Below are 17,322 nucleotides of genomic sequence, written 5' to 3'. Positions count from 1 at the left end.
AGAAGCGTGGTCAGGATTACCACTATTTAACAGGCTGTGAAAATGAATACTCTTCTTCAGGCAAAGTAGTGAATGCATTTCATACGCCCTAGGCTACTGGGAATAAACCAAGACCAATATTTATTAAGAGCGAACACTCGCCTTTTTTGCAGTCTCCCCCACGGACAACTAGGCTCCTATTTCTGTAGCTTGGAAGAGGAGGAGTGTAAAGCAGTACGACCCAGAAATGAAGTCAGTGCATTTGGCCACATATCACATAGGTTGGATTTCTGAAGGATACTACGAGTCGAGTTTAAAATGTCTTCGGTTATAATTTTCTTGATTTAATCTCTTTACGCATTAAGCACAAACAAGTAAATTTCAACATTCCTCGCGAGTTTGGACTGAACATGTACAGTAATTCAAAAATTTTACCATTTCCTGCCCTTCACTAAATTTTAAGAAAACGGTGACAAAAATTGTTAATCACCTAGCAACAACCAACTAGTTTAAAAGGCACTAAAATCTACTTAGACATAATCAGGCTTTAAGCACCACGATTTGCTCCATGTTTAAAAAACAAACTGAAGTTAAAACTGAACTCCGCATTCCGCAACAGTAAATGAACGTTTTACTACATGGTTTCTTTTGAGGTGGCAAGAAATGACTGTAAAAGCTTTGCTGTTCCCAGAATTACATTGCTTAGAGAAAAATATCCTGTGGGTTACCATTTGTTGCCATGATTTACAAAGATAAGGTCTATAGTCTGTATCGGTTTCATGCTGAAGTTTGAAAGGAAAAAAACTTTCTGCAGAGTTTGTAGATTTCTGCATAAGCGTCTGTGTTGTTGCAAAGAGGGCTAAGTGATGCTCCCTCACAAGCTTTTCAAGAAAGTTAGCACATTTCTTCAGATTCATCTCCTGCAACTTAAGACTCTCCCCTCCGTTGCTTCTATCTATCCAATAAAAAGCTGATATGCTGTCTAAAATCAAGAGGCAGAGAGAGGGGTGAGTGCAAAACATGTTTTCTAAAGAGTAGAGAGTGAGGAGCAACTGAGTGCTGCTATTGCAGTTCACAAGAAAAAGCCTTCCCAGGCATCGCTTTATTATTTCTTCCGTCCTTTGTGCCAATCTGTTCTCCAGAATGGTAACTAGACGAAGCATATCAAAATGGTAGTCTGTATCAATGAACATGACTTCTACTTCCAGTCCTCCTCCTGACTTTGGAATGATGCAGCGGGCTATTAGGTGATAAAGCATTTCTGTTTTTCCTGTTCCTTCTGGACCGTGGAATTCAACGACATCTCCTGTTCAAAGACAAAGCAGCAAGCTGTCAGGTAAGAGAATTTAGAGCTCAGTTTTCATTGTTTACTGAACCAATATTTGCTATTCCACTAAATGGAAAATGCATTTTTGAAAGTTTGATATCCATAAAATTGCTTAAATCCTGGTTAGCATCTACTAAGGGAAATTGCAATTTTCAAGAAAGGCCTCTAAAGTGAAGAAAATCAACTGGGAAAAAAGGTTGAAAAAACCCTGCCAACAGCATCTAGGACACAGATATCAATAAAAGGTATAGATTTCATCTATATCATTACAGGTAGATGAAGGCTGAAAAGGAAGCTGCTACACAAAAGTGGCTAAGAAACCATCTATTTACACTATGTGCACAAAATTAAGAAATAAATAAAAAAGTAGAGGACAAACAAAAGAAAGTTGCCAAATTAGAGGTACAAACCATGTTGGCACATCTATTTTTATAGCACAGACTGTCCTTCGGCATTTCATGTCTGCTGTATGCTTATTCAATATCTGCATGTCACAGGATACCAACAGGAATCTGTGACCAGTAAAGAGAACACCAGTGTATTTATTTAGCACTTATATTACTCTGTGGTGATCACATGAAACTGCTGCTTTTTACAAGGGGGACTCACAGATTTCTTCAAGTCCAGGCAACAACTCTACAGTCTGAAGACTCTAGTCAGAAGCAAAGGATCTTTGTTCACAAATCATGGAATCATAGAATGGTTTGGGTTGGAAGGGACCTCAAAGCCCATCTAGTTCCAACCCCCTGCCATGGGCAGGGACACCCTCCACTAGACCAGGTTGCCCAAAGCCCCATCCAGCCTGGCCTTGAACACTTCCAGGGAGGGGGCATCCACAGCTTCTCTGGGCAACCTGTTCCAGTGCCTCACCACCCTCACAGGGGAGAATTTCTTTCTAATATCAAACCTAAATGTACCCTACTTCAGTTTAAAGCCGTTCCCCAATGTCCTGTCACTCCATGCCCTTGTAAACAGCCCCTCTCCAGCCTTCCTGTAGGCCCCTGGAAGGGTAGGTATGAGGAAGGCTCATATGAGGTCTCCCTGAAGGCTTCTCTTCTCCAGGCTGAACAATCCCAACTCTCTCAGCCTGTCTCCATAGGAGAGGTGCTCCAGCCCTCTGATCATCTCCATGGCCTCCTCTGGAGTCACTCCAATAGCTCGGTGTCTGTCTTGTGCTAAGGACCCCAGAGCTGGATGCAGTACACCAGGTGGGGTCTCACCAGAGCAGAGTGGAGAGGGAGAATCCCCTCCCTTGACCTGCTGGTCACGCTGCTTTTGATGCAGCCCAGGACACAGCTGGCTTTCTGGGCTGCAAGCACACACTGCCGGCTCATGTTGAGCTTCTTGTCCACCAAGATCCCCAAGTCCTTCTCCTCAGGGCTGCTCTCAATGCATTCTCCACCCAGCCTGTAGTTGTGCTTGGGATTGCCCCAACCCATGTGCAGGACCTTGCACTTGGCCTTGTTGAACTTCATGAGGTTTGCACGGGCCCACCTCTCCAGCCTGTCAAGGTCCCTCTGGATGGCATCCCTTCCCTCCAGCGTGTCAACCACACCACACAGCTTGGTGTCATCAGCAAACTTGCTAAGAGTGTACTCAATCCCACTGTCCATGTTGCTGATATTAAACCCCTGAGGAATGGTACTCATCACTGTTCTCCACCTGGACATCGAGCTCTTGACCACAACTCTTTGAGTGCGACCATCCAGCCAATTCCTTATCCAGCGAGTGGTCCATCCATTGAATCCATGTCTCTCCAGTTTAGAGACAAGGATGTTGTGCAGGACAGTGTCAAATGCTTTGCAAGAGTCCACGTAGATGACATCAGTCACTCTCCCCTTATCCACCAATGCTGCAACCACATCGTAGAAGGCCACCAAGTTTGTCAGGCATGATTTGCCCTCAAGCAAAGCCATGTTGGCTGTCACCAGTCACCTCCTTATTTTCCACGTGCCTGAGCATAGTTTCCAGGAGGATCTGCTCCATGATCCTGCCAGGCATGGAGGTGAGACTGACCAGCCTGTAGTTCCCTGAGTCTTCCTTTTTTCCCTTTTTAAAAATGGGGGTTCTGTTTCCCCTTTTCCAGTCAGTGGGAACTTCACCGGACTGCCACGACTTCTCAAATACAATGGCTGGTGGCTTAGCCACTTCATCCACCAGTTCCCTCAGGACCCACAGATGCATCTGATCAGGTCTCATGGACTTGTGCACCTTCAGGTGCCTTAGATGGTCTTGAATCTGATCTCCTACAGTGGGCGGTTCTTCATTCTCCCAGTCCCTGCCTTTGTCTTCCACGACATGGGTGGTGTGGCTAGAGAACCTGATGGTGAAAACTGAGGCAAAAAAGACATTGAGTACCTCAGCCTTCTCCATATCCTGGGTAACCAGGTCTCCCATTTCCTTCTGGAGAGGACCCACATTTTCCCTAGTCTTCCTTTTATCACTGATGTACCTATAGAAGCTTTTCTTGCTGCCCTTGACGTCCCTGGCCAGATTTAATTCTATCAGGGCTTTAGCTTTCCTAACCTGATCCCTGGCTGCTCGGACAATTCCTCTGTACTCTTCCAGGCTACCCACCCTTGCTTCCAGCCTCTGTGGGCTTCCTTTCTGCATCTGAGTTTGTCCAGGAGCTCCTTGTTCATCCATGCAGGCCTCCAGGCATTTTTACTTGACTTCCTCTTTGTTGGGATGCATCGCTCCTGCACTTGGAGGAGGTGATCCTTGAATACTAACCAGCTTTCTCAGGCCCCTCTTCCCTCCAGGGCTTCGTCCCATGGTACTCTACCAAGCAGATCCCTGAAGAGGGGATTAATTTAATTAACATTTAATTAATTTAATTAACATTTAAAATGTTAATTAAAAAAGCATTACTAGGAAACCAGTTCTTTTGTTGGATGTGAATGCAAGATACTCTAAAGTCTTTTCCAAACTCTTCTGATGTCTTTTATATAAGAGCAAGACTCTAAAAAGAGTTAATTTATTAGTTGCTCTTTATAAATTTCTAATTTTGGAAACTGGATTATTTATTTATGACATTTTGGATTTTAGGCAGAAGGGGAAATACATGCAGTAAGAAGAATCACACAACTATAATTGCAGGAAGGTGAGAGATTTCTGTGGCCTTGGCAAGTGCAAATGGCATAACAGCTTTTCATAGGGGGGATGCAAGAGTAGAGAATTAATTGCAACTTTTCTTAAACATGTTTGTGCCTGCCTGAGTTAACAGGGTTTTTCAAATCATTACTCAACTTCCAGAGGATGTCCTTGTTCATAAATGCGTATAATGTCAAGATGCAGCTTGGGATGAGGGGCAGAGGGTGGTGGGGAAAGAACTAAGCTCTTATTTCACCCATTGCAAGCGCTGAAAGCAATTTACACTTCATGTGACAATTCTATCCATTTTGGTGACACTCAGACTGCCTGTGTCTCCATAATGAAATTCCTGCTGCTCCACAACTGCAATTCCATTTTCCTGACTTTCTGATACTTTGAAATTTATTAAAAAGCTTGATTGCCTCTCAAACCCTTACTTATCTGTTCTGAATGGCTCTCCTCACTTTTGAGATGAAAGACAACTACACTTCCTATGACATAAATCTTCATTTTCTCTTCCTGTTCCGAGATCGCAATGTTCAACTCTGCCACTCGCAGCCAGCAGCTGCTCTGCTGTCACACAGACTGTGGCACTGACATAACCGCACCCTGTTAGGATAAGATACCAGCTTGGAAGAACCCCTCCTAAATGTGCTGGGTAGGTCATTCCCTCATATTTCAAGTCTACTGAAATATTTTAGAACAATTGCGTAAGGCACTTCTCAAGGAACAAAATTTGTCTTCTGTCTGCCACTGGCTTTGGGAGAAGACTTCTGCCACCCTGACTGGCATTTCTGAATCCAGACCAATAAATGAATTGGGCCAAACGCAATACAAGTTGCTTCACCTACCTTTACAGCAAAATATGACTTGTTTAAGAAAAAACAACAACTCTATATTGTCACTCAGAAGCAGCAGTGGACAAGTCTGAGTTACTGTTTGGTACTGATTCAAAAAAATAGAAATAAATGCTTGACTTTATCCATTTCCAGATGTTTTATCAGGATGTCTGTGTGTTACCTCCTATAAAACTTTACCTAAGGGAGCTGTAACGCACAGAATAACATTGGATGAGCTTTTATTACCAGAACTAACAAATTTATTTAAGTAAAAATTCTAAGTTGAATGAAAAATCATTCTTAGGAGTTTTTGTGGTGGCAGTTTATAAATTTTAACAGCAAGACAGCTAAGCACCCTTCAAAGCTTGTTCAATATTGCTGAACAAGATACACATTCAGGTTGTAGTTTGACCAAAACACTTAAGTTACTCTGAAAAGAGTAACAGTTTGGACTGTAAGAAAACCTCAAGAGAGTTGGGGGTTTCTGTGCCTTCATGATTATCAAAGAGGCTGCCCACAAGAAGAACGGGTGCAAAACAAGCCATTTATAGAACATCTAAAAATGTAGGGTTTCATTAAATTAGCAACCAGGCTGTTACAGTAAGATAAGAGGGGAAATTCATCCTTCTGGATCAGAGAGGACAAACCATACACAGCAGAGGAGGAAGTGTTGCCAGCAACATTTTCGAGAAGCCTTTGACACCCTCACAGTCATGGAAGAAACTTAGTGATCAGTACGAGCATCATCCAGTCATGTCAAAATACTTCGAAAGGAAGATTATTAAAGAGATACTGTTATGGAAACAGTCTGAGCAGCAGAGTAGGAACAGACACTTTAACATGGAAGAAAGTTAACAGGAAATTTTTCCATTAGAATTGGTGTTGCCTGATGTTAAAAACAGCAGTAGATGAATTTTCCATTAGCCTGGCAAAACACAGAATCATAGAATCACAGAATGGTTTGGGTTGGAAGGGACCTCAAAGCCCATCTAGGTCCAACCCCCCTGCCATGGGCAGGGACACCCTCCACTAGACCACATTGCCCAAAGCCCCATCCAGCCTGGCCTTGAACACTTCCAGGGATGGGGCCTCCAGAACCTCTCTGGGCGACCTGTTCCAGTGCCTCACCACCCTCACAGGGAAGAATTTCTTTCTAACATCTAATCTAAATCGACCCTCCTTCAGCTTAAACCCATTCCCCCTTGTCCTGTCACTACATTCCCTGACAAACAGTTCCTCACCACTTTTCCTGTAGGCCACTTCAGGTACTGGAAGGCTGCTATGAGGTTTCCCTGAAGGCTTCTCTTCTCCAGGCTGAACAACCTCAACTCTCAGCCTGTCCTCATAGCAGAGGTGCTCCAGCCCTCTGATCAGCTTTGTGGCCTCCTCTGGACTCTCTCCAACAGCTCCATGTCTGTCCTGTACTGGGGCCCCCAGAGCTGGACGCAGTACTGCAGGTGGGGTCTCACAAGAGCGGAGCAGAGGGGCAGAATCACCTCCCCTGACCTGCTAGTCACACTTCTTGTGATTGCAGCCCAGGACATGGCTTTCTGGGCTGCAAGCACACACTGCCGGCTCATGCTGAGCTTCTCAATCAACACCCCCAAGTCCTTCTCCTCAGGGCTGCTCTCAATCCATTCTCCACCCAGCCTGTATTTGTGCTTGGGATTGCCCCAACCCACGTGCAGGACCTTGCACTTGGCCTTGTTGAACTTCATGCGGTTCGCACAGGCCCACCTCTCCAGCTTGTCAAGGTCCCTCTGGATGGCATCCCTTCCCTCCAGCGTGTTGACCACACCACACAGCTTGGTGGTGTCAGCAAACTTGCTGAGGGTGCACTCGATCCCGCTGTCCATGTTGCCAACAAAGATGTTAAACAGTGCCGGTCCCAGTACCGACCCCTGAGGAATGCCACTCGTCACCGTTCTCCACTTGGACATTGAGCTGTCGACCACGACTCTTTGAGTGCGACCATCCAGCCAATTCCTTGTCCAGCGAGTGGTCCATCCATTGAATCCATGTCTCTCCAGTTTAGAGACAAGGATGTTGTGCAGGACAATGTCAAATGCTTTGCAAGAGTCCAGTCAGTTGCCCTTCCCTTGTCCACCAATGCTGTAACCTCGTCATAGAAGGCCACCAAATTTGTCAGGCACGATGTGCCCTTAGTGAAGCCGTGTTGGCTGTCACCAATCACCTCCTTATTTTCCATGTGCCTGAGCATAGTCTCCAGGAGGGTCTGCTCCATGATCTTGCCAGGCACGGAGGTGAGACCGACCGGCCTGAACATGTAGAAGACAAACTAATTGGGTTAAGACAGACTTCAGACTGTGAAGATTTAACAGATCAAGATGGATGATTTCATATGAAATTCAGCACTGACAAATTCAAGAAGCATGTTTTAAGGAGTAACCCAGCACATTGCTTGGCTCACAATAGCTCGAACTGGCCCACTATCGTCAGACTAAACAGTGTAATAGTCCACTGCTATGTAGTGGCTAACAGGATAAACTAAATGATGTTGCATAAACATAAATATTTATGTAACACTAATATATTTTTAATTGAAACATTGTGCTCAGTCCTATTCACCAATTTAGCGTTATCTTTTGAATGAAAAGACCCCGTCCTGGTTTCGGCTAGGATAGTGAATTTTCTTTCTAGTAGCTGGTCTAGTGCTGTGTTTTGGATTTAGGATGAGAATAACATTGATAACACACTGATGTTTGTAGTTGTTGCCAGGCAGTTGTAGGGTCTACACTAAGCCAAGGACTTTTCAGCTTCCCACCCCCTGCCAGGGGCACAAGGAGCTGGAGAGCACAGCCAGGACAGCTGACCCAGGCTGGCCAGAGGGATATTCCCGGCCATAGAACGTCGTGCTCTGGATAGAACTGGGGAAGCAAACCGGGAGGAGGGATCGCTGCTCGGAAACAGACTGGGCATTGGGTTGTTTTTTTTCTGCAGGTGGTGAACAATTGCATTTGTGCATTATTCTCTTCCTTTGTTATCCTATTAAACTGTCTTATCTCAACCCATAAGGTTTTTTTTCCATTCTCCTCCCTACCCCCTTGGGGGTGGAGCAAGTGGCTGCCTGGTGCTGAGTTACCTGCTGGGGTTAAACCACAACAAGCCTTAAGTTTTGTCTGTAATCATTACACTAGCAAATGTTGGTTAAACTATTTTCTGACATTGCAGTTACAAACAGGCTATTAGAATACTCAGCAATAGCTCTGCAGGTTTCACATCAGATACGTTGAAGTTACTGGCCTAGTAATTTACAATACTGTGCAGAAACTGTCACTAATATTTGTATCATTTATAAGTGAAGTAGAAAGGCCTTCTTATTCCAAGTTAATGTTGGGTGTCATACCATTGCTGAACATCAGAGCTTTACACTGACACCCACACCTTCATTCCAGTGGCATTGGAGAAATATGACTGGCAATAGTGGATGATTATTTAAAGCTCGTGTCACTTTTGCTTCATTTCAGAAGAACTGAAATGGTATGTAATTAATATGCTTATGTGTTCTTAAATATGCAAGCCCATCATAATTAGAAGCAGTGACTAGAATATCACAGCAGTACCTATATTAGTTGTTCCTATTTTATAGTACTCTGACATACATGTTATGAACACTTAACTATGATGTAACCTTTGAACAGTTTAATGAAACTTCCTATTTATGTTTGTTTGTTTCAAATACCATCAGGAAAAAGAATAATTTGGGTCTTTGCATTGCTTTAATCATAGCATTTTAGATTAAGAGCTGTTCAATCCAGACTTCGTAGGCAATCTATTACAGTATTCCACAGTGACCTACTAAAAGTCAAGTTCATGACAAATGGAGAGGTAGGTCTTCAACAGGGATTTAAGACTGAATTATGAGAACACACATCAAAATAACACATGGACTCACATAAATGCCGTGGTATTAAAAGACAAAACAAAAATGTAATAAAAGGTGAAGTCCATTTATGTATATAAAGCTAAAGATCTGTGCTAATATGTTACGCACCTTCACTAATGTCAGCCAAAAAGCACGACCAATATGGATAATAACTCATGTCATTTGTTAAAAGCAGAAGAAAAATAGAAGTGCTTCAGAAGCTCAATGACTGTGTTGGCATAGAGAAACCAGTGATGAATTTAGGTTTCTAGCCATCTCAGAACTGAGGTTCTGGAACAGTCTTTGAACAGTCTAGAACAACCTAACATAGCTTTAAGATCAAAGCTGATAATTTGATGATGAAATTATGTAACACTGTGGACTGGCAAGGGCAATTACTGACCCCCAGGAAGGCTTCTTATAGTCTGTTCTACCACAATATGCTCAGTTTAGTCTTAAACATTTGTCTCATGTATAAAGTTCATTAAAAAAAAAGACTAAAAGACCAACATTTTCTATTACTGCATTTTTAAAAACAAAAATATCTCATCTTTTAAAAAATTGTTAACATTTCAGGAGCCTTGTGAAGTATATACAAATTTCACTATTGGTTCTTAATTCTTCTCGTGAGTAACAAAACAGTTCAGAATTCAGAGTATTTAAGTAATCTTTTCTGCTCCATTTGCACAGGCTTACCAGTATTTCTCTGCCCTTTATCTTTGTTATATCATACTTGAAACTTTCAGAGGCAGGAATCATATATTGCTAAACCCCTAATGTATTCTCAAGTGCTGCAAAATAATATACGAATAGTCTCACAGCGACCGCATTTGTAGACTGAGCATCATCTCTCATCCAATTATCCTGATTCTTTTTATTGCTTTTTCTGCTCTTTCTTCTGAACCTTCTACAATTTGTAGGAATTCAAACTGCAGACAAGTGCGTTTGATAACCTCTGCAGCCACATACTTTTAATATGAAATCCATTCATTCATACATATATTCAACTGTAGTACCTCACAGCACAAGCCTTACAGTTTGCCATTCATACTCCTTTTTTACTATATATGTCTAGTTTTGTGTAATCAGTCCATTCCATTGTGAAATCCATGAAATTTCACACAATGTGAAATTTCACACAATTTCACCAGTCTGACTTCCTGAATAATCAAGGAATTACTAAGTATGCTCACTTCTGTTTAGCTGAGTAATTTCTTTCATTAAAACATTCAATCTTGATCTAAAAACTTCTTGCTAGAAGAATCTACTTTAAACTTGTTGTACTGGCATCACTGGGAGGTAGCCCAATTTCTCCAATTTGAAATTCTCATTTATTTACTTAAGTTCTATACAAGCCATTTTGATCCTAACATTGTCCGTGAACTCATTCAGCCGATTTATACCTATGTTCCTAGTGGCACCATTTCCAAAGTTCCATCTACATATAATCAGGATTTTTCAGGCCAAGACTGAATGGCTTGATGACGGCTTTATTGAAAAGTACTGTTTGCTCATGCCCCTTTCCCTGACTGATCCAGACCACTCCGTATCACTGAACTCTTTGCTACTTATTGAACCTCGAGTTCTTTGCAAATTTCTGCAGTTATGACTTCGTGGTGTTTTTTTAGACCTCTGATTAAAAAACAGGTTAAGTGACAGAACGTAGAACAAATTTCTGTAAAACTATTAGAAACAGAGCAACGTGCTTGATATTTACTCACCTACACCCATGTTTTGATACCCCTAAAGTAGATTTTAAAGTCAATTTAATAAAGTTCGGGATGGTGTTTGCATTATTTCATTTTCTCTAGTTTGCATAAAACTACATCAACAATTAAAATTCGGATCTACTTGTTTGCTTATCTCTGTCATATTACTCTGAGAATACTTTTACATCAACATTTTTCCCTAAATGGGATAAAGATACATTTTTACCATGAACAGGAGATCCTTCCTCAGCAAACAGAGAAGGTTCAAGATTCTTCAGAGAACTTCTGCCCTCAAGTCGTGCAAGTAGCTTTTAAAGAAAAGACAGAAGAGACTTGCTGTTAATTCAAAATAACAGACCTGGGGAATCAAATTTAAAGGATTCCGAGAACTGCGAATTTTCCATGACAGCCCTATCAAAAGATTAGTCTGATTTAAAAAATGTTTTCATAAATACATATGAAAACCTTTAGTCTGGACTACAGCAACAATTAGCACACAGACAATTAGCACAGGGACTCAATGACAATAAGGAGTGGATATACGTTAGGGGAAAGAAAGCTTAAAAAAAAAAGAAAAAGCAAAAGCTGCACAGGTAGACTAGCAAGAGGGATTGCCTCTGGTACACAGCAGTGCTGCCGTTTGACAGAACAAAGGGAAAGAAGATCATTTGTAATAACCATCACCTCCACAACAAACTACTGGTTGAGAGTTGCAACATTACTCATCATTTAGTCTCCTGAGTCAGTCCCTCTGAGCATTTGTAAGTAAAACCATGTACATTTCACCTGAAAAGTTATACAGGACTCTTCTGGACTACAATCTTATTGTATCATAGTTACTTGTTCAAACATAGTATGGATTAAGAACGATCAAAAGAAATTAGCCGCCAGTGGCTCTGCAAGAAGCTTTCTAAAGCAAGCTCGAATTTGTAAAGTTCCTCCAAAGCCCCTTGTAAAGCAAGTCCATTGTAAAACAAATTAGTCCAAAGTTCATAGACAATTTCTTAAATTGACAGGTATTTGCATAGCAAGTAGACAGGTATTCACATAATTTGTGTTATTCGTAGTTCTGGCATACATTCATAAACCAAGAATTAACATTTCACCCAATGCTAGAGCTGTTATTCCCTACGTATATTAACACACCCGGGAACGGACACTTATCAGGATGCTCAGAGCATTGCCAGAACAGGTACCCTGGTGCCAAATACTTAATTCTCCAAGACACTCAGCTGTCATTTAAAGATTCAAACAAAACAAATCCAGTTCAGTTTTATCCCGTCCTCCTTAAAGCCGGTCACTGAACAAGCAGTGAGCACACACCTTTAAACACACGCTGCCTTATCTTTCCTCCCTCCCTGCCACATCGATGAGCAACATTTGCTCTGAACTGTCTTAAAAGTTGTTTAAACAGTTGTGTGTTTGCCTTTAATAGTAGAATAAAACTCCATTAAATGGCCCTGAATTTACTTCAAGTGCTCACGATGGGAATCTAAGTGTGACATTTTCATTGACATTTTAACATTCCCTTCCATTAACAAAATGTCAATGTGTTTGCCTTTGTTTGCCTGTTCACACATATTCAGGAGAGTTTTCTGACACGTCCACTGAAGGGCCATAAAAACACTTGAATTGACCTTGCTCTGGATCTGTGGACCGTCCCATTACATTTCACACATTTGTGCAGCGCAGCAAACGCTCACACCATGAACTCCTGAGTATTTTGGGATCCAGCAGGGTTCTGTGACCTGGACAAAGCAAAAATCCAGATGGACATATGGACACAAGAACATAGGAATGCATGTCAGGGCACGTAAACTAGGAGCTCGCAACTACCAAGAGGGCCATCGCAGACCCTGCAAGTGCAGCCCTCCTGTGCAAGTGGCTGCCTGCGCCTGGCCCTGGCCCCCAATGCCAGCCCACGGCGACAGGGGAGGAGAGGCTGCACCCACCACGGAGAAGGGCCGGGAATCTCTCGTCCCCTCATCCGGCCCTGGAAGTCAAGAGAAACAGGAAAGCCACCGCCTGCTGCTGCTGTCTGATGCTCTTCACTTCTCAGCAAAGGAAGCACAGCTGCGGCACGTGGCGATCACAGGGGCTCGATTATGGGTGCTGCTGGGGCCGGGAGTCACAACTATCGCTGGTTTGAACACATTTCTGCAGCCTCCTGTTCCCAAATTTATTTCTACATTAATGAATACAGCATCTGCAGTTTATTTCTTCTGGAAACGAGGAGCCCCCATCTCTTCTTACACTATCACCTTTTTAAGCTTACTGCTAGAGCTTTGGAAATGCACAGTAGATTGATCGCTATCGTTTAAGTATGAATCTGTGGTTATTTAAATGATGAGTTTATATATTCATTTTAAATAACTACAGGTGCTTACTCTGAGCACTGTTCCTGTAGGTAATTTATGATAATTCACTGATGATAGCGCACCTGTGTTTTTATCAAACTTGTATTTACTTCCGAGTTCTGAAGCAGGATCTCCACAGGCACTTGCCTCATTAGTGTCACGCTGGGAGCAACGGGGTTCCTGGCAGAAACAGCTAACAATTTTCCTGCAAATCCAACAAAGGTTTGTCCACACTACAGCAGTAGTGATGGAAGCAAAGCTGAGAGGAGTCACTAGACAGGAATCCCTCACCTCCCTCACCTCCGTCGACATTAAAGACAGGGACAACACGGGTTTTTCCAAACTGGCAAAAGCCACCTTGGCTTTGTTCCAGGGGAGGCATTTCCATTTTGCCTGCTCACGTTTTCTTCTGTAAAATGAGGAAGGGGGGGGGGGGAGATCGACATCATTTAAAGGGTGATCTGGATGGGGGACATCAGGCATCCCAAGTTTTTTCACAAACAGCATACAGAACACAGAACTGCTGAAGGGAACCTTTGAGTGGGAAGAGCTTGGGGAAAAAACCCCACCAAAACAATTTCAAATCGCATATTAGAGATTTCAGATTCTATAATTTCACTGTAGATATTCATTTCTTCTTTCATAATGCTCTTTTTAATCTTATTTTACACAAAAAAACCCTTTTAGCAACCTGCTAGTGGTAAACACTCTTAGGTGTTCTTCAAAAGTGTAATTATATTAGCAAGAAACTGCACATATGTGCGGCTACGTGTAGAAAACAAGCTATGCAGCACGAGTCAGGCAACAGTTGGGTTAAATTTCATTAATGACAAGGCTGATGGGTCTCAAATATTTCAACTATGTCTTTTATAATTTATCAATTTCATCTTTTTAATAAATATGCATATGGACAGTCCCATTGACTAATACATTATATGCTTACACTATATTGGTTTCAAGGAAGCTATGCATAAATGTAAGCATACATGTAGGTCTTGTCAGAAATGAGATATTACTTCATTAAAATGTTAAAGAAATTCAAATTAAATACTCGAGCTCTGTTAAAGGCTGTGAGCTAACCTACAGGCTATTTACAAATACAAACCTATCTCGAGTACGAGACAAAATTTAATTTTCAACCGCTATAACCACTCTGACTGAGCTGTTGTAAACTTTGGGCACAAAGACATATGCAAGCAATTTATCATTTACTTTATTGTGATACCCCAAAGGTGTTTTGTGAGAAGTTCTAATTTGTTGTATTAATTATATTCAATAAGAATACAAGACTGCGGTCTCAGTATAACTCTCACTAAAATCTGATCTGATGCATGAGCTTATTTGAGGAAGTATTGTTTCAAATTAAGTATTTTCTGTTTCAAGGGCTTTTACCATTTTTTCCTGGACAATGTACTTGTGCGTTAACCATTCTTAACCCAGGGGTTATCAATTCCTCCCTCACTCAGGTTGGTAATCCATTCTATCACGGGCAGTTCCTGCCACGCGCATACCCTGCTGCCATAGCTTATGTGGACAAATAAATGCATTTACCTGCTTTGACACAGAGCCCAACTCATGTCCTTAATTTGTGTATATTTGCTGATAGTGGACAGCTGTTACTAGGGGAGTTTGAAGTGTCAAAAGGGCTTAGGGACTTAAGTCCCACTGAAAAAAACATGGGAGCTTTAACAAGAAATAAATATTATCAGGTTTCTATGCTTTTATGTGCACTACTCCGCATATACTGATATAGTAATAACACACAAATCTCCAAGTAATTAACTTGCTGATTGCAAGTATAAGTCACAAACAAATAAACCATCCAGTGGAGAAAAAAAAAAAAACAACAAAAAACACCACCACCACCAAAACCCCGAAGTCAAACCCCTTTTCCCAAAGAATAGGAAAACAATTCCACTTTCCATACTGTTTATTTAAACCAAACATTTCTCACAGCTCCTCTCCCTTACCGCAACCACTGTGTTTGGAAAGGAGAGCACGAAGAAAACATTTATAAGGGAATCAGTGGAACACCTGAATAACACACACACCGTGCTGCAAGGGACCGCCATAGCAGACATTCAGCCCGAGTTTCAGAGCCGGGGACACAAAGGCAGGACCGAGACCCACGCTACCCTTATCCTGCCTGAAGCCGCCTGCCTCACAGCCAGAACCCACCCGCAAAACCGAAACGTTCCACGGGCGACTGAACACCCCGGGGCCCCGCCGCTCCCCTCAGGGTGAGGCGCACCGCCGGGGCTGACGAAGCTCTCGCTCCCTCCCCACCTCACACAGGGGAGGCGGCGGCGGCAGACGGGAGGGGGAAGGGAAGCGGGATAGGCGCGGCTCTGCGGCGCGGTTTCTCCCCCCCCGCCGCCTCCTTCCCTCACACACCGCCCCCTTGGGAGACTCCGCGGTTGCCGGGCGCTCCCCTCCGCCCGCCCCGAGGGGGTGCGTCGCTCCGTCCCCCACCCCCTCGGGGCGGGCGGAGGGGAGCGCCCGGCGCTTCCCCTTCCCCGGGCTGCCGCCTAGCCTCACCCGGCGGTACCCAGCGCCCCGCGGCTGAGGAGAACCCGCCAGGGCGGGCAGGGGAGGGGGGTGGGGGAGCGCCTCACCTGAGTGCCCGACTCCGCCCTCCGGTACGCGTCACCCATGGCGCAGCTGGGGGAGGGGGCCGCAGATCCCACTCCAAGCCGGCAGCAGTTACAGCGCAAGCGCGCTGTCGCGAGTTTCCCCCCCTCCCCGCCGAGCGCAATACTGTCGGCCGCTCTGCGCATGCGTGGTTCAGCCCCCGGGGAGGGTGGGGTGGGGTTCCCGTGCTTCAGGTTCCCGGGTTCGAGTCCCGCCTCGGGCTCTTGTCGTGCCCGCCGGCCCAGCACCGCTTGGGATTCCCGAGAGACCGGTCACTGTAGGGAGGCGGGTGTTTGTTTATTTTTTCTTAAAGGGCCTGTCTTTTTATAGATCGGTGGTTTAGGTGTTGTGAGTTTTTCCTCCTGATGAAATGGGGGCAGGTGGCTGGGTTGGCGTGACTCAAGGGATGCTCATCTCTGATACTGGAGCTGACGTGACTCAAAGGAAGCTCATCTGCACGGCCGCGATTAAACTCTTGACGCCTGCAAAATTGCTCTTTGAAAAAGCCAGCTATCAATTATGGCCTAGATTAAAAGGGGTCTGGAATATTTTACATATGTTCCTTGAATGAACCAGGCTTATGTGGCGCACGATGCTCCGGGGCAGGAGCCAAACGCCCGGTGAGTCCCTTGCGTGGGTGACTGCATGCCCATGGCCGTTGGTAGGACCTGCTCCTCCCAAGGACCACATCTGCTGAGGTTGTGCAACCTGAGGCAGCGAGAGGGACGAGCACAGGGAGAACACGGAGAACCTGTTTGTGTTTTCCATAGGCTAACTGCAAAAACAGTGGGATAAGAATAGCAACTCTCCGTATCTGCATATCAAAGAGCACTAATGATATCATCCCTTTGGGTTTAACGAGGTTATCGGTGATACTGCACGTTCTTACAGTTAGGAGGAGAAACTGGTGGTGGAGTTCTTTGTTTCTTCAAAGAAATCATATTTGTCTATATAAAAAGAGTTTCTGCTAGCATGGTCCTGAATGCATCACAAATCAGAAGAATCTAACCTCAGATGCAAGGCAGTGGCTTTGTTTACTCTTTCAACCCTCTTTCAGCCCTAAATACAATGCTCCCTCTCTTCAAAACACCCTGTTGTTGCCACTTGACTCTAACTCAAGGTTTTAGATGGATGCCACCTGCTTCCACAAGGTCAGTCAGATTTAACCCAACTCAAACCCGTACTTTTAGTGTCAAGTCCTAATATGCTCATTAAAGCATGGAAAGGAGATGGTCTCTTTGGATAGCTGTAGTAGCCTTTCTTATCTGTGTATGGGTACATATGCAAAATTATCAAGAGCCTGGAAAGTGGTTGTCCAGTGAGAAAGACTTGGATGGCTGTGGGGGATACATGGCACAAAAATGAAACTACAATGCTATTAGTTTAATTTTACTGAAGGCATTTTGGAAAAAGCCAACATAAGGGATAGACAAGAGCTGCATGTCTGACTTGGTATAGTACCTTAGAGGTCTGGACCATGTTCCCTGGAAGAGTTCAAAAG

The 17,322-nt window shown here is 43.6% G+C and overlaps 1 protein-coding gene across 1 annotated transcript; it reads right to left on the bottom strand.

Annotated features, from left to right (window-relative positions):
• Nucleotides 1-307: 307 nt before the first annotated feature.
• On the bottom strand, nucleotides 308-15,972 carry XRCC2 (X-ray repair cross complementing 2). The gene is made up of 3 exons (XM_075746690.1): nucleotides 15,806-15,972; nucleotides 11,060-11,141; nucleotides 308-1,285 (listed from the first exon to the last, which is right to left on the bottom strand). The coding sequence occupies exons 1-3, from the start codon at nucleotides 15,965-15,967 to the stop codon at nucleotides 570-572; spliced, it is 960 nt and encodes a 319-aa protein (XP_075602805.1). The 5' UTR covers nucleotides 15,968-15,972; the 3' UTR covers nucleotides 308-569.
• Nucleotides 15,973-17,322: the final 1,350 nt, after the last annotated feature.

This window comes from Balearica regulorum, chromosome 2 (genome assembly GCF_011004875.1).
Source record: "Balearica regulorum gibbericeps isolate bBalReg1 chromosome 2, bBalReg1.pri, whole genome shotgun sequence".
Taxonomy (NCBI): Eukaryota; Metazoa; Chordata; class Aves; order Gruiformes; family Gruidae; genus Balearica; species Balearica regulorum.
The sequence above is the reverse complement of the archived record's forward strand: the minus strand, read 5'-3'. Positions and strand labels throughout refer to the sequence as shown.

Coding starts and splice junctions, on each gene's coding strand:
- XRCC2 (XM_075746690.1), bottom strand. CDS start 15,967: ATGCGCAGAGCGGCCGACAGTATTGCGCTCGGCGGGGAGGGGGGGAAA. Junction 11,142..15,805: donor GGGCGGAGTCGGGCACTCAG/GTGAGGCGCTCC, acceptor TTTCTTTAAAAG/CTACTTGCACGACTTGAGGG. Junction 1,286..11,059: donor GGAAGGATCTCCTGTTCATG/GTAAAAATGTAT, acceptor GTCTTTGAACAG/GAGATGTCGTTGAATTCCAC.